The 22,976-nt window shown below is 37.0% G+C and overlaps 1 protein-coding gene across 10 annotated transcripts in view; it reads left to right on the top strand.

Moving 5' to 3' along the window:
• PLEKHA7 (pleckstrin homology domain containing A7) overlaps positions 1 to 22,976 on the top strand; it is a 159,983-nt gene that overhangs the window by 118,570 nt on the left and 18,437 nt on the right. For all 10 annotated transcript variants that reach the window (XM_055813432.1, XM_055813434.1, XM_055813433.1 and 7 more), the window contains 8 exons: positions 998 to 1,486; positions 6,756 to 7,275; positions 9,330 to 9,416; positions 11,748 to 11,801; positions 17,503 to 17,571; positions 17,741 to 17,821; positions 18,291 to 18,440; positions 20,270 to 20,371. In XM_055813432.1, coding sequence (XP_055669407.1) covers positions 998 to 1,486; positions 6,756 to 7,275; positions 9,330 to 9,416; positions 11,748 to 11,801; positions 17,503 to 17,571; positions 17,741 to 17,821; positions 18,291 to 18,440; positions 20,270 to 20,371 — 1,552 coding nt within the window. The remainder of the gene's footprint in view (positions 1 to 997; positions 1,487 to 6,755; positions 7,276 to 9,329; positions 9,417 to 11,747; positions 11,802 to 17,502; positions 17,572 to 17,740; positions 17,822 to 18,290; positions 18,441 to 20,269; positions 20,372 to 22,976) is intronic.

Here is a 22,976-nt window from a genome sequence, read left to right on the forward strand (position 1 = left end):
AGGAATAATTGAAAAATTGGGGAAGTCTGGTACATTAGAAGTATTGATCCAAGTGTCCTTCCTCCTAGTAAAATATTCATTTTAGACACTAAGTAGACTAAAGTGAAAACAATTGTTTCATGGCACTTATTCAGAATTCACTTTCCATAAAGCTTTAAAGAAGCTGAACTTAGTTTTAGAGAAGATGAGGTGCTACTGCAAGATCAGTGATGCTCCATTGAATTGTAACGGAAAAAAAATGTTGTAGAGAAGCTTATCATTGTAAAGAGATGAAGAAAATTGCAAATGAAGTATGTTATGTGTCAAAAGCAACATAAAACTTTTAGGATCCTTAGACATTTTACAGTGTGTTGTAAGTTTAATGTCAAGATTTCTGATACGGAATTTTTTAAATATTTAGGCAATAAGATAAATAAGTAAACCAGTGTGCATTGCAATATGTATTGGGACCAATGGAGGTAGGTTTTTATTATTTTATTTTTTGTAGGAATATCCCCCAAGTTAAAAATGCCCTGGACAATGATAGTACTGACTCAAATGTAGATATTTTTCTGTCCTCTTGGCCAGAAATGACTAGTCCTCAAGGCATCTGCAAAGATACGGAAGACTACTTTTACTTTGCAATGAGCAGTTGGCAGTTTAGTTTTGATTTTTTGGCTTTCAGTGTTTCCTAGGATAGGAAGACTTTATTTTGTACAGGTTTTTGTACATTAATATTACACAAATTGAACACTTCTTTCATACAATATTAGTGTTTTCAGTCATTTTTATGGATGCATATAAATAATTTCTGCTTTTTTGGTAGCACTCTAAAGGTATCTTTTGTCTAACTGGGGTAACAATGGGAGTTTTGCTGAGCATCTCTCTCTTAACATGTCAAAACTATCACAGCTTGGAGAATGTGCTTTTGTGGGTATCCTTTCTAAAATAGTAACAAGACCACATCAGCTTTTAGCGGTTTAGCAGTGCTCATTTCAGTAATGTATTTTGTTTTCAGGGAAAGTGAAAAAGTAGATCAGCAAGCTGTTCCCCAAGTCAATCACGTGGATGCCTGCAAAGATTGTGTGAAAGCAGAGATTACGGATACGAAAGAAAGTTATCAAAAATCAGCTGAAATGCTTGGATATGATAAACGTGAAGAGATAAGAAGAGAAAAAGAGGAGGAGGAGCATTATAGCCACAGAAAAGAAACTCTGGAAACTAAGAAGGGAAAGGCTAAGCATGCGTTAAGAGAAGCTGATTCATTATTTCCAGACTTAACGAATGCGTCGTGGTCCCAAGTAGCTCAGCCTCAGCCAGCTGAGAAGAATGGAACGCTTCCTAGTTCATTAAGTATGAGTGCTGGCCTAGTGGAGCAGCAGAATGGTACCAGCTCGTATAAAAGAGGGTTTGTTCCCAGAACAAATCCAGATAAACAGATTCAAAGGAAAAGTAACATGGCTCAAGTGGAGCACTGGGTAAAAGTCCAAAAAGGAGATACAAAAAGGTTAGTAATGGGCCCATCTTTACATAGACTGCCAAATGGCATTTTCTGAAGTTAAAGGAAAATATGTGCTAGTGATAGGTTTAGTGCAAATCAGAATGGTGTTTTGCAGAGACAATATTTAAGGAAACTTACTTTCTCTTTCAGCAGTGCAGAATGGTATTTTTCAGGTGTTTGTCTCGGGGGGCAGTCAATATGGGATTGACTAATCAAATCCCTTTAATGTTGTTACTGTATTGCAGATAGAAAAAGTGAGATTAAAGTGCTGCTTTTTTTTTTTTTTTTTTGCCTGTTTTTAATCACAGTGGATACTTAAAAGTTCTTAAATTTTGCTGCAATTGAAGAGCCAGGAAGTGAAGTGCAGCCCTCAGTTACCTCTAATTCATAAACAGCTACACAACATAAATTATAGATAATAGTTTTCCACTTAAAGGTAAAGAATGCTGATTGGGTGTTTTTCTACTTTCTGTTCCTGTTCCAAACGTCCATTCACTCCTCTGTATCAGATCAGTGCACTCAAAGCCCCAGTGTGTGTGTCACGTATTGAAAGGTCTCCGTATATTAATTTAGTTAATGAAGAGGTCCTAGGATTCCCATGGTCTCCGGGATTCTCTTTTCCCTTTTCAAAATTACATAAATTGTACCAAGACATGGAATGCACACTGGAATGCTTTTGTCATTTGAAAATCTCATAACTGTTTTACTATCAAAGCGTGAAAAAATGAAGTGATGTATATATATGCATCAATTCAGAGTGTCACCTTGTGTCAAGTGGCAGGACAGACAGTTGGGCTCTGTGCTGCAGGTTAAGATTTTTAAAATATGGATAACCTGTTGAATTAGTACCTTATAAATTTGCTAAAATTAATTATAATCAGCATGTGGATTCAGGAGGGAGAAAACTTTTAGTATTTTTTTTTTAATGCTTACCTAACGTTGGTCAGGAAATTTAAGACTTGCTGATTCTGTTTGGAAGTCCATTTTTTAATCTTTGGAATTGCCCTTGAAGCAGCTTTTATACTTCACAATACTGTTTAACATTTTTCTAGACTGCTAGAGTCAATTTACTTACATCTTCTTTGCTTGGATATCAAGCAATACTTCCCAAAAGTATATGATTTTAATGAAAAAAAGTACTTGGTATGTTGGTTCTTCTTACACCCACGGGTGTATTAGTCAAAAATAATAACAGAAAACTGTTAAACTAATTAGCCCGCGCTTAAAAAAAAAAAAAAAGTGTTGATGTTTTTCACATCAAAAATATAGGCAGTAAACAGGCTTGAGTGATAGCTAAGTACTGTTTTCTTCCTAATTACTCTTTCCAGTAAATCACCTTTAAGTGTGTATCAGGTGTAGAGTTAAGATAGCGCTGCTGCAGGTGCCAGTTTTTGTTTTAGATAAAACCAGCTACCTCAGCTGGAGCTGCCAAGTATTCAATGAAACTTCACGACAGTTCACTACAGCAATGTAACCAAAATCTAACTTTATATATATATATATATATATATGTATAAATTTTTTTCTTAAGAACTTTCTTTGTGTTCTGTTTTAGTTCAGTTGACCTTGTTTTCTTTGTCTTTCCTTGACAAGTGCTGCTATATTCTTTGAGTTCAAAATAAATTGAACGTTACCTTCCTGAAGATTAAGAGATTAATCTTTTAAACGGTACCCTCTCTAAGCCTGAAGAGGCTGTCGCAGTGCACTTAGCTGATGGACAGAAATGGCATGTTAGTTGTCAAATGTTGGCTTGATTGCAGGATATAGATATCTAAGGGAGTCAATGATTTGATTGACATTCTATTTTGATTTTAGTAAATATGAGTGGACCACTTAGTCAATGCAGAGCATTAAGAAATTGTTACTCCACCTGAAACGTTACAAAGAACTTCTGAGGTTCTAGAAGCCTTTATAATTTTTGGACACAGAATGAGTACTGTTTTGTTTCCTGGTTCAGGTGTTTAAAGGTGCAGGGCTTGCAGCAGGTGGATTATGACAAGAAAGAACTCTTTCAGCTAGGGGGGCTTCACACAAATACAACAGTTTGTATAACTTTTTGCAGGGATTGCACCTTTTATGTGGATATTTAGATCTTTCAAATAGATCTTTTACTTCCCCTTTTTATAAAAAAAGCACTTGGAACTGTTTGCTAACTAGTAGATGTTAGCTGTCACTCTGGACATTCACCTACCTCTCAATGAACTGTTGGCTGCACCACAGTTACATCCAGTGTAGCCATATAACCCCACTCCGTTCTCAGCAAAGGGGAGTACCTGCTTTGGTAAGGTTCGTGCTAGCCTTTGGGAGACATCTAGAGAATTGAAAAGGTTGAAAGGAGGCTTTCAGGAGATTTTGGTTTTAAGTAATTAAAGGTCAGGACCATCAAACAGCAGCTGTCAAGAGATTATTAGTCTTCGGTTTGATTGCAGTACCTGGATAGACATAGGGAATGCATTATTGTAAAGAATCTGCCATTGCTAACAGTTTATTTGCACTTAAAAACATACATAAATCTGATAAAGATAAGCTCAGTATTTCACAACTAAATGCAGTCATGTTGAGAAATTTCCTTCCTTGTAAATAGAGTGTTAAACATTTTTTGATACGCAGAACTTTCCGTTCCTTCCTGATGTGCTTAAGGAAGAAGTCTTTGTTAAGAAGAATTGTCTTTGTTAGCTTCTCTGCTTTCCCATGAATGGACGTAGTTTTCCAATAATTGTGTTTGTTTTCATTTGAACTTTTGTCTTTTCTTTTTAAAAGATCTTCCATGCCATTGCTTCCCATTGCGGTCCCTGAATGATTTTCATGGCCTGTAATCATATAATATAGCATCAGGCCAGTTTTTCACTCTTCAATGTCTGCTTTCCTTATTATATTATTTCTACCTCATCATTCAAGAGCGGGGGGTTCACGAGAACAACTGCTTTTGCTCATTTTTACTCTTGATCCTTGAGAAAGCAATTGTCCACAGTCCGTTGTGGACTAAGTGGGGTCATTTGGGACAGCGTTCTTTTCCCGTTGCAGAAATTGATCTGTCATCTTAGTACCTGTTTTTATGTAGCGTAAATGATTTTTAAGGTTCTGAAAACTTGCGTGGTAGAGATGCCACCTGCTTAAAGGCTGCCATCTCAGCTGGAGGTTTCTCCCATCTTCATATACAGGCAGGCTGCAATTTCTCAGTATATAGGCAGTTGCCTCTAAAATTCAGCTTGGATGTGACTTTCTCTGTGCAGTCTAACGCACGTGCAGCTTTGGGGTTTCTTCTAGCAGGCTGAAGTATTGCATGAAGCTGGCACTTCCCAGCTGCTCAAAGTACTGCTTTCATCCAAACATTTTTTAGTTCCTTTCAGACAAATTAATTCTTTTTTGGAAGAAAGGTGTGATATTTCTGTGTGTCCTCCCCAAATAAATCTCATGGGGTATTTCTTTTCGGACGGTGTTAGCTCCTAAAGCTGCTAGCCCTGGTCACTTCATTGACTACCATTAATTCCGGCTGATGTCAGTACTGAACCCTTTCACGTTCAATTAGAAAGAAACCACACACAGACGATTTGAAACATTCACTAGTTTGCCATTCAATAGACGGCTCTGCTAGGTTGGAGTATAGGAATGGTCAAGCCCCCTTGTCCATTTTTCCGCAGAAAAGGCAAAAGGATCTGTCCTAGCTTCATGCCTGTCTCAGATGTCCTTTTGAAGCATCACCCACTCCAAGCTTTCTCCATTCTCATTCCTGTTTAGACAAAACATGTTTCTAGCAACCACTTTGATTTTCATGTGGAAAGAATTAGCAGTACAGTGGAGAGCATACAGGGTACAGACAAATAAAAGAGGCTACTTGACCACTAAATGCCAATCTTTATTGCCTCTGTTCATACTACCTGCCTTCACTGTGAAACTTGAGGTAACATCACGGTTCTGTGCTATGAGAGCAGTGCTTTGAGGAATCTGTAAGTACTGGATGCAGCGCGGGGCAGTTATTCTGCTTTCTGGCATGAGGAATTATGTGTCCCCTCTAGAGCATCCGTATTTCAAGGCCACCCAGCAGCGCCAAATCCTGCAAGCAGCAAGAGGCAGAGGCTGTTACTGAGCAGGAGTTACCAGTAGCAGTTCCTTTCCCCCTGCTTCTGTTATTCTTTGATGCTGAACAAAGAGGTTCCTTTCCATCCTGCCCTTTCTTTCATGTGGAATTCCTGCAGTTCCCAAACCATCAGGTCTCCCTCTCATGCAGAAAGTGGAACCTACTGAGTGGAGTGATGAATGTGCTCCAAGTATCTTCATTTGTGGGGGTGGTTTTTTGTTGGTTTTGTGTATTTTCTGTATTGCTGCTCTGTAGCAAGTCTAGCAGAATGGTTTTCTGTTTGGTGATCCTCAGTCAATGGGCAAATGACTGCATGTACAAACCCCCCAGATATTTAACTGGAGAATCAGAAATTAAACAGGTTCTTATGCATGAGGTTACAGCAAGATTTTGACTTCAGAGTAGGAGAGCTAACTTTGTCAGAGCTTTTGCCAATTCTCTCTTAACTCTCTCCCTCCTAAAAGATTTAATTTCTACAGTTTAAGCATATTATGGGTTCATTACTAAAGCCAGGATGCAACACCTTGTTTGATATTTTAGTTTCTGAGTGAGTTTTGTTGCAAAAAGCCTTGTGTTGGTTAAAACAGTCAAACCAGAAGGATTAGGTCAGATGAAAGTCAGTCATACAGATCTGGGGGCTTTGAGCAGTTTCTTACCTTTTTTTTTTTTTTTTAATTCTCATGAACAAAAATTATCTGAGATACTCATTCTGTGATTATTGAGATTTCTTCTTGCACTTTAAGGTAATTTTTTTATAATGAGCCCGCATTTGTTGTTCGTAAACCACACCACCTAGTGGTGAGCAGGCTTTTGGTGAAGATACATACTTTAATTTATGAATTTGCTCTTTAATCATAATAATTCCTTTCTTCATGTTCTTGACATTCCGTTTGGCCTAAGTACATAATGCTGCTGTTCCTTAACTTTAGTTCCAGTAGGTCATCCTAGGTTAGACACTAAATTAAAAGCCTGTATTTATACTATTTGCATCTTTGCATGGGTACAGGGTAACATTTTTGGGCAATACGTTAATATTACTTTGTTATTTTTTCTGAAAATTCTTTTAAAATGACTCTGATGTTGTGTCATGTAGCTCCTAAGCTAATGTCATTAGAGGTTTGGTTTTTTTTTTTAATCGGTCACTCCCACTCATCAATGTATGCTGAAATTTACCCATTTCTTCCACCTCCTTTACAGCCTCACTTCTGATCAGACTCTTACACGTCAGGGTCCCAATCCACCTTTTCCTGAAAACTATCACACTTTGCCAAAGAATACCAGGCAGCATTCAGGGAGCTCACCACCACCACCAAACCGCAATTTGCCGAGTGACTACAAATATGCACAAGATCGCGTTAGCCACTTGAAGATGTCCCAGGAGGAAAGGAAAGCAAACAAGGATGGAACTGTTTGGCAGCTGTATGAGTGGCAGCAGAGACAGCAATTTAAACACGGCAGCCCCACTGCCCCACTTTATGTAGGTTCTTCAGACTTCATTGATCGTAGTAAGTCAAAAAGTTCATTAGATGTTCCACGATCGATATCGGTTCCGCCCTCTCCATCTGATATTCCTCCACCTGGACCTCCAAAAAGCTTTCCCCCAAGGAGACCGCATACTCCTGCAGAAAGGCTTACAGTTAAACCATCAGATGAGAGACAGACTGTAGACGTTCCTTTTGCTGGATCACCCAGGAAGATACGAAACCATGCGGTAAAGGTTTGTACACGCTATAACTGATTTCAAAGTGTGCTACCTGTGGTGTCGTACGTCGATAATTTAATTTACTCATTTTTCATTTCATCCTTCCTTGTGTATGAAAGGTTGTGCAAGTTGTAAAAGATAATACAATGAAGAATTTTCTCCTGAAATTCTTATTTTTCTGATAATTTCAAATTGATCAAGTTTTGTTGGTTGGGAAAGGAAAGTTGTTGGCACATCACATCGGTTTGGAGTATTTTTGTTTAAAAACTGGAAGGCATAGATTTATATGTATAAAATACACAAATTGTAGTATTTTAATGTATTGAGTAGATAGGCAAGAATATAAAACTCATCAAGATAAACTCCTCCTTGATTATTTACTTTTGCTTGTAGTCTTCAGTGTTTGCTGTGTCTGCTTTCTCTACCTGCTTTGCTATTTTATTTAGTCTTACAGCTGATTCAGTTTTTAGTTACAGCTAAAAACATAATAATCTTTCATGCGTTTGATAATTTAAGCCCTTTGCAAAGTCATTATCATTGGGCTAACCAAAATCAAATAGCGTTGATCTGAAACTGTAACCTTTTGCGGAATTCCACTATGGTTCCTTTTGTAGGTACTGTTGTACCCTCTTATCCACGGGTGACCGAGGGTTTGGTACTCCACATGGCTCTCCTTGCCTAAGGAGGAAAGCAGGGAAGTTCAGGATTGAATCAACGTAGAGTTTACTTTTCTTGGTAGCTCTTACACAGGAATAAGTGGAAATGAAAGCCTCTATTCACCGAATTCTTTGACCTCAACCAAGGGCCCTGATGGGGAAAGTATTTGCAAAGAAAGAGAACTGTAAATTCACATACCTACTGTGGGGTCAGGACCATGACTTTGGATTGCATGCTAGCTTTATGCACAGTTTAGCTTATTATTTTTTTTTTAGTTTATATGCTGTATAGCTGTCAGATGTCTTTCAGCATTGATAGATTTACAGTATTCTGTCAGAGGATGAAATAGGCTAGTGATGTGCAGCACTGGAAATTAATATTTGTTTTAACTCCTGATTATATTATACCAGACATTTGGTTTCTCCACGTGTAAACTGAAGGAGCATTACATCCCTTGCAAAGGAATGTACAGCAGTCTTTTCTCTTCCTGTGCAATGTAGCTGCATAAATTTTGCTCAGAAAATAAAACTCTTTACATCATACTGGCTTTACCAATATAGGGGAATACAGTTTTCCTCATCTGCAAAACTTTGCTTCTGTGAAAGGTTCTAGAGAAAAACTGCTCATGTTTTTATATGTAAGTACACAGCATCATTTTACATCTAAATGTATGTGTCTACAAAAATCTGTTATAATGCCCCCTACCTGGAATGCTTTATTAAAGTCCATCCAGTTACACTTTTTTTTTTTTAATAAATTTAAAAAGGGGGAAAAAAGGCAGAACAAAACACCATTCAGTGAAATTCAGACAGGTACAAAAATAAATCACGAGACATTTAGTCTGCCTTGAAGAAAGTTGTAAAAGTTTGGCATTAAGAGAAAGATGAAAGAATGGATGTGCTGTAGGTTTTCATGTTATGAGCAGAGACGGGCAGATAAAACATGATTATTTAAAAAACCCTGGTATTAATGGAACCCATTGCCACAAGGTGTCACTCATGTCAGTAGCTTAGTGTTCCCTGGCTGACAGAAGGCATTCACAGCCGGCTGTCCTAGGGCATCAGCCAACCAGCCTTTCTCTGAGAGACATTAGGTAGGGGGGAACTTTATGAATTTTTTTATTATTATTATTTGCTGGAAGCCACTCGGCATGTGCTGCTGAAGCATCTTGGTCTGCCAGAATCTGCTGATTTGCCCAGTGTCACAGGTGCTAAATTTGCATTTGTTCATTCATAAGCTCTACTTAATCATCAAAGGATCTGGCTGGCCCATGGATGTTACCCTAATCCAAGCATGCTGTGAATTCAAATAGAAAATTGGGGCAGAGGTGTGTATCTTCCAAATTTGCCCTCAAGTGCAACGTACCTCTCACTGGAGGTGATCCTTACCATTCTGGCTGTGGCTTCTTACAGAGCTCAACTCACATTGATCGACGCTCTATGCCTGCCATGGGCTACATGACACACACTGTGAGCGCACCCAGTTTGCATGGCAAGTCGGTAAGTTGAGAGTTACTTTTCCTTTTGTGTCATCATAGTATTGTAGTTAATTTTTCCAATCCTGCTTGTTCCATAGTAGTTGTATTTTTATTAGTTAAAACATAAGTAACTTGAATGAGAACTTAATCTTAACCAGCTCCCAGTAAAGCCTGTAGGGATTTTGCTGTTATCTGCAACATGAACAGGGGGTGAGCTGTCTGTTATTACAGGACTCAACTTTTATTATGTTTATTTGACCAAATACAAAGTTAATGAAATAATTGCTTAATCATGTCAAGTAACTGCTTTCTGGGCACTGAGGTGAAAAATGTAATTACAGTTCCTCTCCCTGAAGACTGCTAATTTCCTCTTTACACTGTGTCTAAATACCTGCAGCCTGAAGAGCTAACATTGCTTCTCATTCGATTAAGGAGACATCAGGCTAAGTTGGCTAGTATACGAAATTACACAATCGCACAATTACTGCAGCACTTGCCAACTAATTCCACCTATCAGGTCAGCTGCTGCGTGGCTCATCTGTGCCGTATGACATCTTGTGACTCTGCAAATGCTTTGTTAGTGGCGTGCTTGAGTCTGTGCTTTCTCGCCCATCCTTTGGTATTCTTACAGTTCCCAGGTTGTTTGCGGTTTTTCTTTGCTGCTGTATTCGCTATCAAAGATGAGCGTTATAAGTTATAGGGCACCGATGCGTAATTTTCAAAGCATCATGTATACTTCCTTTTTATACTATTTCTGAAAATGCTGCATCTTCAGAAATGTGGGCTAAAATAGAAGTTCATTCTAAAGCAAACCCATTTCTTTGTGCTGCTTTCATGATGGGATTGGCTCCCTGTGCCACACGCTGCGTCACCTGCAAATGGAAATGCATCAGCCAGTTTGTACATCCATCTGAGCTTGCAGCTGTGTCAGTTCTGCAGGTGAACCTTGGTTCAGAAAAGCTCAGGTGCATTTGGGATCATCGGCAGGGCTCTTGATTGCCCTGGTGAATGAAACTTGTAAACTTGAGATCAAACTGAAATGTACTTACACAGCTCTTGGGTTCGTATTAGAGCCTCAAAAATGGAGCCACCTGGGAATAAAACGGGGTGACTCTTCTTTGAATTGGTGAAGACTTTATATTAGCCCCAAACTAAAGGAATTATTTTTGAATTTGGGAAAGTTTCATGTCCTGCCTTACCTCACCTACAGAACAATTGCACTAAGATGGGCAATAGTAACAGGGGTTTCTCCAAAAACGGGCAGACTTCCTAGCCAAAGTCCTCAGCCAGACTTACAAGCTGATTGGACGAGAATTGTAAGTGAACACCTCTAAAGAAATGCAGGTGTGATCTATTGATTTTATGGTATAAAGGGGTTTTCTTTTCTTTAACTACATACACATTCTCCTTGGCTCAAAACTTGAGAAGAGGTATAGCTGTGTTTTTCTTTTATTCTGAATTTTAATGTACCCAGGATAACATCCTGTCAAAATAGCAATGAAATCCTAGGAAATTTGGGGCATTTTGGCTGACTGCAAAGCACATTTGCAACAATTAAACTTTATTTTGTTCTGTATTGCAAATACTTCTTTTGAAAAAAGGAGAAATAACTGTTATGATTTCTGTGCATGCTTTTTCTTGAAGTGACTGTAATGAGGATGTTCCTAGATGAATGTAACTATAAAATTAAGGTGATGGCAATTACAGGTGAGCCAATGAAAAATAAGGGTCAAGTTGAATGCTCTTACTTAAAAGAAAAAATGGGTTCTCTAATCGTATAAGTGAGATCTCTTTCAGTATTTTAGTCACAAAACTTATTTTGTACTTCCTCTGAATAAAAGAATTCATATCTTAAAATATGTATGAAATGTGATCAAAAGTATTGTAATGGTTTGTTATATGATGGCTTCTGGTTACATTCAGTTAGGTAGAAGGCTTCTCTTCTGCTCCCAAAGGGAGATACGGTGCTGGAGGATAGATACCACCTTCGCTTTTTCAGTGAAGGGATAGCCAGTAGGAATTGACCTTTGAAAAAGTAACTTTTGCAGATCTATTGTTTCAGGTAGTTATGTATCTCATTAGAGGTGGAAAACTCAAATCTCTGTTTGGAGGGTGGGCATGAGGTAGTAATATTCCTGGGAAATTTTTTGCCCATTTTCAGCTGTAAATAGCAATATGCTGGTGGAGCAAATCTGCTTTTTTTTTTTTTTTTTTTTTTTTAATGTGCTCCCTACTCTGTTATTTTGATTCCTCTTTCACCCAATGTCTTATATCTAACCAACCCAAGTATTCTGAAATTGTTTCAACCATTCAAATACATTGCATTGTTTTTTCCCTATGTACTTACCTGAAGGCGGATGACACTTACATCCAGTTGAAAAAGGATTTGGAGTATCTGGATCTAAAGGTAAGATTTTATAGGAGTCTACTTCCATTATTATTTTTTTTAACCCAGTGGTCTTTTATATGTCATCTTTGTACCTGCAGATTTTCAGATCACCTGTTCAGAGATGGGAATTCTGTCTTTTGCCATCACTGTGGCGCGTAGAATATTGAATGTCTTTATAGTAGTGACTATGCAATTAAAGTGCAAAGTCAGAAAGTATAATTGCTTCATCTTGTAGGAGGAACTTGTGTTACTGGTACTCCAGATGAATGTGATGTGGGTTTAGTGAAACCAGATAAAAACTGTTCCCAAATGTTTGTCTGCTGTAGCATTAGAACCAATATGAAGTCAACTCCTCTAAGTTCAGATAGGGTGTTCTTTTATTCCAGCTTTTTCCCTTTAAATCTCCTTGATCTGACTTTTTCCTTGCTTTTATGACATACTGTATTTATAATGCCTTGCTTTCTTGTGAAAGTGTGGTGATTAATTAGCACCTGACATTGTTTTCATGTTATTACAGCTAAGAGATTTCAAATGCACCATTCATCCATCCATCCATAGGTACAATCTGCCCAAAGAGTGTTACATGATATGTCCTTAAAAAAAAAAAAATAAATTTAAAACTATGATACTGAGCATCAAAGCATCCGCCTAAACTAAATTACTTCTGTATCTTGTGCACCTGATAGTTGGCAATTTGAAAGCAAACCTAGACTTACTAATACCAGGTTTAGAAGAAAAAAAAGAAAACAACCAAACCCCAAATTTACAATCATTGTGCTTTGCAAAGCAGTCAGCCACTTTCTGTGGTGTGTAGGATGTCTCACCACATTGAAATCATATAGTGTTTCTGAAAATCAAGGTGGAGTGAAAGCTGGCACCTTGTTATCCTTATTGATTGCACGTGCGTAGCTCTCACTGATGCCATGGAGTGTTGCATATGTGCAACTAAATGAGCTGACTGGCCGTGTCAGTATGCATATTTCAATTTCATCTGATGTTTTAATGGCTGAATATATAAATGAATACATCAACGGAAAACATTAGTCATACATATTATGCATATATATAGTGTCATATATACAAAGAGTTTATCACATAATGTATGTGGTATATATAGTCTAAATGATCAAATGTGTAAACTTTAAAATTGGTTGGACACATTGCACTTCAGGTCTTGTTCTTGGTTTGTTCATGGCTTTGCCAAATGTACCTGCATCCCAAGCTGTTGGCTGAGTTTTTGTGACAAATTCCATTTAAAGGTCCTACAATTTGAGAAATTATTAATAGAGACAGTGTTTTGTGTATTATAAAACAGAAGTTTTCACAGTTAAAAAGTGGCCACAGTTTAAGCCTTTGAAAATGTTAATATGCTTAGCAAAATTATTGGGATGGGTTTTAAACTTTTTAGTGGATTCCATCTGGATTGCTTCGTTGCAGTCTGGGGCATAGATCTGTTTGGTCTCCCGGAAGCTCCTCTGGTGCCTTCCTGCAGTCTGTGTAGCACCTGACAACAGTAGCCAGAAAGAGAAATGTATGTGGGCGCCTGATCTTTATGTGAAAAGGAACTTGATGTTGGCGTTGGTTCCCTTCTGAAAACCTTGCCATTCAAAACGTGAAGTGTGTTTCCCTCAGGATGATGTGATGTTTCACAGCGGGCATTCTTTCAGTGGTGATCCAGGAATGCAAAGATTCAGGTCAGGTTGCTGAGAGATTAAGGAAACCATGTGAAATTTGAGAGGGTGTCTTTGTGTTGTTGAATTTGTGTTTTGCCACTAAATGTAGAGATGCTTTGTTTTGCAGTATGAGGAAAAAGAATAGACTGCTGGATGAAACTCAGCAAATCACTGATTTGGTAACGGTGGAATATGGCACATGCACAGTTCATACACATGGTACTTTTCGTTAAGACACTGGAGGCTCAGATGGCGAGCCTGTTAATTCAGGTCTCTCTTTTGACTTCATTGGGCTTTGAGTTAAACACACTCTGATGAAATAATTTCAAATAGGACTGAAGATTTTAGAACTGGAGTTAAACTTGTTTCTTTTCACTAAATCCATTATTACTGAAGATCACTCTCTTCTTAGAGGTTTCAAAATACAACTTTTCAACATGGAATAGCAATTAAGCAATTAACTGCATAATGCATGCCATAGTACTAAAACTCATTACAGTAACTGGTTATGCAGCATTTAGTAATTTGTCATTACTCACATGTTTTATATGTGTGTCCCCTGGCTCTTATCCTTTTATACGAGCCTATTTTTTATTACTTAAGTGTTTTAAAATATTATCTAATAAATAATTTTTATGTTAATACCAAGATGATATTGTTCAATATTATAGCGTATGGTCATAACATAAGTATGAGTGAAGTAAAAATGCTCCAGAGATACTAATGCATTTCAGGAGTTTTCTCTTGCATGTGAGCTATTTCTGACATTAAAAAACCCACATCTCGAGGCTGTTTACTCACGCTATGAGGAAAAATTATTGATAATTTTGAACTTGCCAAATACATTGTGGAGGTTTCCTTTAATGCTACTGCCCTTAGATGATGAAATTTTTTTTCCAAAAAAAATTGTAGCAATGACTTTGTATTCTTTTTTCACTCATGAAATAGAGGTGTTGTGGATCATGGAAGACATGGCGTATCTGTATGCTGTAGCATAACCATGCCTCTTCTGCAAGCAGATGTCTACAGCTGGGAGTTTTTAATCTCTAGAGTGGATAGACCCTGTATTAGAAAAGCAGAAAGGAAGAGCAAAGGAAAGAAAAAGTTTTCCCCACAAGATTCTGAGATGACTTTGCAAGTAAGATGAAATACAAGTGGGGAAGGAAGCTTCCCTTCTCGTGGCTATGAAATTAAGTTCAAGCAGGCCACATGAGGGATGGATGGGCAGCCTCACCTCGCAAGACTTTACAAACATTCCCCAGCAGGTTATACAAAATATGGATGAGGAAGTTTAGGAAAGTTTGTGTCACTAAATATAAATTGTGCAACCAATTGAACCAAATCTGGGGCCTCTCTCGGTGGTTCAGCAGTGGTCCTGCTTCATTCTTCTGCAGTCAGTCATACTGTAATATCTGAGACTTTCGTTTCAGCTGCAGCTGAAAGAGGTTGCTAGTACAAGCTTGTGTCACGTAGGTAACAAAGGAGATAATAGTGCCTGGCAGGTATTTGTTGTGGGAGGAGGGGTAAGTGTGATTGCAATAACTTCTTCCACTGAGGTTTTAACTAGGTTGCTCAAATTATCAGTATAGAGCTCTTGCCGCAAGTGTTACTACATATTATAGCACAGAAAATATCTTGCTGTAAGTCGTAACGCTCTTGAAACTGCAATTGGACATGTCTGAACAAATCCTGTTTCGTGTTGTGTGTTTGTGTGTGTGTTTTGTAAATGAAAAAAGTCTTATGGTTGGATGAGCAGCCTGCCCACAACATAACAAGCTAGCTGGATACCCAGTAACAGCTCCTGTACTGGCAGATGATAGAGACTATAAAGCTCAAGGATGGGTGTGACATAAGAGCATGTGATTACTGCTGCTCAGAGGTTTGGGGGGGGTTGATTTTTACATCTGTAACAAGCTATTGCTAAACTTTTGTTTGAAACAGATAGAAAATAATGGACCTCTGATCAACATGATATACAAAGTGCTAAAGAACTCAGCACAAGGGTTACTGTCCAGTATACATGTAAGACTGCTTGCATCTGAAATGTGCTCATCCCATTGCTTTTTAAAATAGCAGTCGGTGTTTACGTATTCTGGCTTTTACAGGCGTCTTACGGTAACCAGTAGTGCTTTCTGTAAGACTTACCCACCCACCCCACCCCCTTTTTTTTCTTTCTTTTTTTTTTCTCCTCCCCCTCCCCTTTGGGAGTCTGTATGCGAAATTATGGCTGACCTCAGTGTTTGGTTTCATTTTATCATGTTTTGAAAATGGTTGTGTGGAGTAGTGACTCCTATGTGTAATTTTGAAAACGTAAAAGCATGCTATATCTCCATTATGTTCTCATGTTTGCTGCTTGATAATTAACAAATTCTTTACAGTCCTGATTATGCAATTTAAAATATCCCCCAAATCTGTAGACCTTGGTTTTTATGTTAATTCCATTGCTTTGAAAAAGGCTTTTGCATTCTCTTAGCTTGCAGATAATTAAATATGCAAAACTATTATGTTGACATGCTAGTGTTTATAGTTAAATTTAATTATTTGTTACTGTTATACATAGGATTTGGCATTTAAATAATTCCATTAATACTTCTGAAGGAAAGGGGGTTTCTTATGTAAAACACATCATTGTTGAAAATCAAAATGCCTGAAAACTGGAAGTTTTGAGAGGCAGTAAATGCTTTTGATTTTGGTGGTGGTGAAGCAACATTTGATCACATGAATACACATGATTAGTCTTTGAATGGAGTCTGCCGTTGGAGGGGAGAAGACCATAAACAGAAATGCTGGCCATACTCTTCTGTCTTAAACCTACTTTGTTACTTGAAAATACTAAGTGTAGGTGGCTAACTTCATAGAACATTAGATGAGAAACAGGTTTATCAAAGATTTAGCTAGGCTTAGAGTAAAATAGAATTACTTTCAGAAAGTGAGCATGATCGTGTAGGTGCCCGTTAGGTTAATAAGTAAGCTACGGAGCATTAAGCCTGGAGATTGCCAGTCGCTCGGTAAAAAGAAAACTACCCCTTCTACCACACCAAAAAAGCCAACAACTTCTGCTCTAATATTAATTAAATACAATATTTAGATGAATTTTCTTCATAAACTCTGCCTGTATATGAATAGAAATATACTGTATATCAGTACCATACTTCTAAACACCAGGTATTTCTTTGGTGAGACAGTATTTGCCTTAATGAATTTTTAGGAGTATTGTAATTAGTAATACTAAGTCATTAGGTTTTAAGGCTCTTAAAAACTGTTTGATTAATGAGCTGTATCATATTGCCATTTTTTTAACTTCATTTACTTACAAAAAGGGTCCCATACAGACAACGAAAATAATAAATGTTTCTACAGAGATAGGCATGCCTTCGTTTTAAGATTGCTGTGAAGGTTGGAAGTATAATACAGTGTGGTTTCTGTACAGATTTAAAAACTGTGTTATGCGGGAAGATAATCTTCTCACCAGAAATTGAATATGACACAAGTGATTTATGGAATGAGAGATTTGGTATATTATAAACACGTCAAAATAGATCAATTACATTTAATTCCAGTATAGTGCTTCTATAGCAGTCTGTCTTTAATAAAATTCACCCTGTACTATGGAAGAGACTGTGCTTTGTAGAATTAAATAGTTGCCAAAAAATTGTATTTTTAGTCTTTAATTAATGCTGTTATTCTTGCAACCATGCATTTAAACTGTTCAAGTCCTTTGGCTTCAAGAAAGCTAGTAAAGCTGAACTGTTAAAACTGTTAGGTTTTGCAGGAGCAGGACCCTTGTAACCATAGACCGGTGGGATTATGCTGTTTTGTACAAAATTTCAAGCTACTGTAAGAGTTATTAAATAGCCTAATATAACTAGTAATCCTTTCTGCTAACATTGTTTTAAAAATAGAGGCCGTATTTGAAAAGACTTGTCTCCAAAATTTTATTAGTCTTTGTTAGTACTGAATATTTAACAAAACTTTTCCTTGTTGAAGCGTAATTAAGTTGTAGTTTGCAACAAATTTCTCAGATCTTTAAAACCTGTTCCTCTTAGGTGACAGGACGTGACACGTTAAAAGAACGAAGTACAAAACCTGTCAAGATTGCAGAAAGTGATATTGATGTAAGTATCAAATACCACTTCAGAACTTCTCGCACTGTTTTGGTTATTGATGTTGTACTGTTACATGTTCACATTATTATGCTCTTTGGGGTAAAATATTGCTAGTGGAGATGTTCCTGCCTTGTTTTTTAAAATCTGACGTTGTATATTTGTATGATTTCATTTTCAGGTCAAGCTAAGCATTTTCTGTGAGCAGGACAGAATTCTGCAGGACTTGGAGGACAAAATAAGAGCCCTTAAGGAAAATAAAGTGAGTAGAATAAAAAGGGCTTTATAAAATAAAATAACAACTTTCAATGAATCGTAAAATAGGGAATTGCAAACCAAAAATCAAATTACTAGATGCTGCTGGCATTGTAGTAGTTTTCTTTGGACGTGTGTATAAATTTATGTAAGGAAAAGAATTGGATTTTATGTTAGGATTGAGTACCCACGTTTAGAAACCTGTTTTTGAAAATGAAAATGACCCTCTCAGTGCTTTGTTTTTTCCACAGTTTTGGCTACTTAATGGAAAACACCACATAATTTTGGTTATATTTGTTAATTAAGGCTCTTGCACTTTTTTCATTTACATCTTAGCCTCCATAAGAGGAGGTCAACCCTAACCTCTGGTGGCTTATAGGAAAGACTGGAGGCATGGAAAACAACTTTCATATTCCCACAGGTAGGTGTAGAATTCCATGTAAATGTAAGCTTGGTGCCATCTTCTTCTTTCTTAGGATCAGCTGGAGTCTGTTTTGGAGGTCTTACACAGGCAGATGGAACAGTACAAAGACCAACCACAACATGCTGAAAAAATTTCTTACCAGCAGAGACTTTTGCAAGAGGATCTCATACATATTCGGGCTGAAATATCCAAAGTTTCAACGGTTTGTGTTTTCGGTTGTTTCAAGAAAACCATAATTAGAATACCAGTTTGAGTAAAACTGTATTGTTCGTTGGGTAGGGAGTTAAGTCCTATTCAGAACTGATTTGGTTAAGGTATGGGGTACTAAACCTGAACAAAAAAAATTAAACAATCTCTCTAGCCTTCCTTTTCAATGCCCCCTTCCCACTTTCCCACCCCCCCAAAAAAAAACCACCTCAACAAACTTTTTATATACCTTTTTCATTTATGTATGGGGCTTAAATTGCAAATCTTTCAGCTAGTCTTCTGAAAATATAGATGTGATTCCATGGGATTTTTCCAGGGGAAAAGGAATTGACAAAGTCTGTTGATATTTTGGTCAAAATTTACTGTTGATATTATGACTGGATAAAATTCAAATGCAATTTAATGTTACATTTTTATTGATAAAAATATTTCTAAGAATTGGCCATGAGAGTATATTAAAACTGGACGTTGTGTACTCACTGTATTATTCTTGCCTCTTAATGAATATGGGACTAGCTCTTCATCACATTGTTTCTGGAATTGTGTGAACATCTTTCCTGTTAGTAAGTTCTATAGTAAGTATGTTCATTAAAATGCCAGTATTATTTAAATATATATACACACAGTGATTTGTGCCTGTAGGAAATGGCTGACTTTCACAGGCAGCATTTAAATTTTGATTGTGGGCATAAATGGCAAGAAATTGTAAGACTGGCTGTACCTGTCCAGTTCAAGGCATGTTCTAGCCCAGGGTTCTGGCTGAAGCAGTGGGCCTAAGCAGATGCTTAGGGAAGAGTATAAGGATAGGAGAGGTGGGTAGCATTTACTGTCATAACCAATCCAGCTTCTGTTTTCTGCTGAGAGAATTCCTGAAGCTGGTATTCTGTTTGTCTCTTCAGTGATCCTCAGTAGATCTCATGGCCAAGAACCTGTACACTCTCCTATTCAATTCTGTGAACTTTTTGCATCCAAAACATAATTTGGCAAGGTACTACACGGATCTTTTCCCCACTGGGTGGACAGCCACTTTCTTTTCGTTGTTTTGAGCCTAACTTAAACATGTTTCGTGTGATGGACCCTTATTCTTGTATGAGAAAGGATGGGGAATGGTCAGTTGTTACCTGCTCTCTCCATGCCACTCATGGCTTCGTAGACCTCCATTATTTCTTCCCCTGAACTCCCAAGTCTTCTCCAAACTTCAGAAAAAAAGCCTTATTCCATCATTCCTTACATAAAAATGCACCAAGCACTTGATTTTTCTCATTTCTGGGTTAGAAGTGCCATGGATGCTGGAAATGATCTAAGTAGGGTGAAGGGATAAGCTTATTTTCCAGGTGTCTGCGCGTTTATTCACTGCTAATGCCATTTCAGCACAGTCTGAGGAACTTTTAAAGGGTAGCCTGCTTTGTGTTGCAAAACATGAGCTGTGGTTTAGGTGACTGGAGCTCAGTTGTAAACTTGTTTTAATTAGAGGAGCAAAGTAAAAGGAAATGGAACCGGAACAGACTTGATTCCTTCATAACGTATTAGTCATGGTACAGATTCTGTTACATGCCAGTTTTATGCTTGAGAAATGGGTTTGTGTGAGGAATCTGGCCAGAGGTTTTTAACTAGGCATTCTTGACTTGATCTCACAGGCTATAAAGCATTTTAAAGTTTATCATCAACCCTAAGCAAAAATGTAGACTACAAGATGGATTTTTTGCTTCTTTTTATAATAGAAAACCACCACCTCACAAACACTGGGGTGCTCAGTTAGAGAATGGATAGAGTGATTTCAAAGTTTATCATAACATTGTATTAGAATATTCCTTCTGTTAACAGGAAATGGAAAATGCCTGGAATGAATATCTGAAGTTAGAAAAGGATGTGAGCCAGCTGAAAAAAGCCTTACAGGAACAGATGCATAGTTCATTGGTATCTCAGGTGAGTCCATTTCCAGGGATTGGTTTTACTTAGGAGATGATTTTGGCTGAACTTGAACACTATCATCCCCTAAGAGAAATTCTCTGCAGTTTTTGCACTGTGTTCAGCTGTCACGTAGTTTAGTTTGCGGAGTTCAGGCACTCTTAACGGTGTAGCAGTGCAGTAACTAGCTGTCTTGCAGTGTGTGTAATAGTTTCTCATAAGTTGTCTGTGCAAATTTGTTGTTATTTTATTATGTTTTTATTACATGCTGACATCTTGACATTGATAACTTATTTAATTTATAAGACTATGCAGGACTTAGTCTTCCATTTATTTGATCTGACACTGTTAGCTTCTTTATCTGTGTTTTAGAGCATCAGTCACCAGCTTGTTATTGTCATTACATGTTCTTTGTCATGTTCTTCTATTTATGGAAGATTTATCTCTGCAGATTGTTTTGTAAAGTGGAATAAGTGTTCAACAGCCATCAGTAATTGAAAGGCATCTTGGTTTTAAATCAATTATTCAGTTTTGAGGCTTACAAAGAAGCTTTGTTTGAAGTTAAATTATTCTGTTTGCTGAACTGGCTGTGGCATACCCGATATTTCTACATACCTGCTTACAACTGGTGGTTTTATTCTTAGAGCAAAGAATATAGTCTGGATTGTTTTCCCTGTGTTTAAGCAGAACAGTTTTACGTTAAAGGGAAAACACAAGGAACAAAGCTAGTGTATGCACATTTTGCTGAAATCTTAGCCTACTTTACCAAATATCCTGGACCAAAAGAGCTCACTAGATAAATTTTCAAATTTATTTATTTGCAATGAATATCTGATGAGATATAGATGTCTATTTATTTTCACTATTAACGGATAAATGTCTTCTATCAAAGCAAGAGTTGTAAAACTTTTTTAGCTTGCATCAATCTTCAATAGTCATTTCCATTTACTTTTAATTTTGGGGGGTGGGGGAGTGATTTAGTTTCTAGAGCCAGAATATTATCTAATTGAGCTCAGCTATAGAGTACACCCCTCCAAAATATCCCACAGGTATTTTAGAATCAAATCATCCCTGTATGAAGCTATTTTGTTTAGGGAAATCATTGTTTTAAACAAAATATATTTTGTTAAAGACCTTTAACAAACGATTTCCAGTTTTGCATTGAGCATGCTTAAAATACCTGATGTATGGTATGTGATTGAGCAATACATATAGAAGGGAACATGGTTTACACAGAAAAAATGTTAACTCAGTTTTATTATCATCTTGTATCACGTATATGCATAATTATTTAAAAATGCACATGCACGCACACATATGCTCATTATGTGTTTTGTGTGTTTATGCTTACATATATGTGTATTCATAGATACATTTGGCTAAGTTTTTAAAAAAATGTTTCTGAATATCGATTTTGGAGATGCTAAGGGGAGTTGATTCTTTTCCAAATGTACTGAATATTCTTAAAACTATATTCCTTCAAAGAAGTCTCACTTGAAGTACCCATAATAGAGGATTTTTTTTATCTCTGCCCAAGGGTACGTAGACTCAAAGTTGTTTATCTTGTATTTTCCAATACTACTAAATTAATACACACTGTATTTAAAAAAAATGCAGTCTTCATGGAATATTATTAAAAATTCAGTAAATTTTCAGACTCCAGTTGCTGTAGGAAACAGCTAATGTTCATATATAGCATTAAGAGGTTAACAACTAAATGTTTCAAGCAGATTGGTCAGAGTAAATCTTTTATGAATGTAGCTTCAGTGTCTTTTGCTTGACGGCTGGGGGATCTAGGCATGCCAAAATTAACGGAGAGGTGGTATTTTGTCAGTGATAACTTTTTGGTTGGTAAGTGTTTCTCCTCTGGTTTTATAAATCATTCTAAATTCTGTTTCTGTGTGAAGGAAGGTAGAGAAATTGATTTATCTCTCCAAGTTATCTTTTCATGCTAGCTCATAAAGTATATTTATACCCTTTTTTAAACAGCAATCTTGGCTTTCATAATTTAAAAATAAATTCATCTCTTTGTTTATCTTTTAGCTCTAGTCCATTTTTGATCTAAAATATTCTCTTCACATCAATATTTAACTAATGGAAAGAAATAATATTAGAAGATCTCCTGGCTTTTGTACATTACTAATTGAACATTTTCTGAGTGGTTTCAGAAGCAAGAAATTTTTTTTACATGGTTTTTTTTTTAAACCCGTTCTGAGGCTTGACTATTGTAAATCCATCATTTGGTTCCTTGTAGTATGATTCATCTCAGAAAAATGAAATGAAATGTGCAAATTTATAGTTTGTATCCTGACAATCTTTCAACATCTCTCCCATCTATCGAGTGAGTTTACTACGGGCAAATAACGTTTTCCATCATTTAAATGTTTGTGTTCTTGGCACCCTGCTTGCTGATCTGTAACCTGGCTGAACATATTTTCTGATCTAAGACAGAAAGTGGAAAGCAATTTATATGCTTTCCTTAGCTCTATGAGGTGTAAGAGCTTTTATGAAAGTTTTTTTCTTTCAGGCTTATAGGATTAATTAGCAGTTATTTTGCAGCTCATGGCAAGTGATGGATTTCTAGAGTCCTTGAGCAGTTTGTAAGCAGTTCTTAAGTAAAGCA

Source organism: Falco peregrinus, chromosome 9 (genome assembly GCF_023634155.1).
Source record: "Falco peregrinus isolate bFalPer1 chromosome 9, bFalPer1.pri, whole genome shotgun sequence".
NCBI lineage: Eukaryota > Metazoa > Chordata > Aves > Falconiformes > Falconidae > Falco > Falco peregrinus.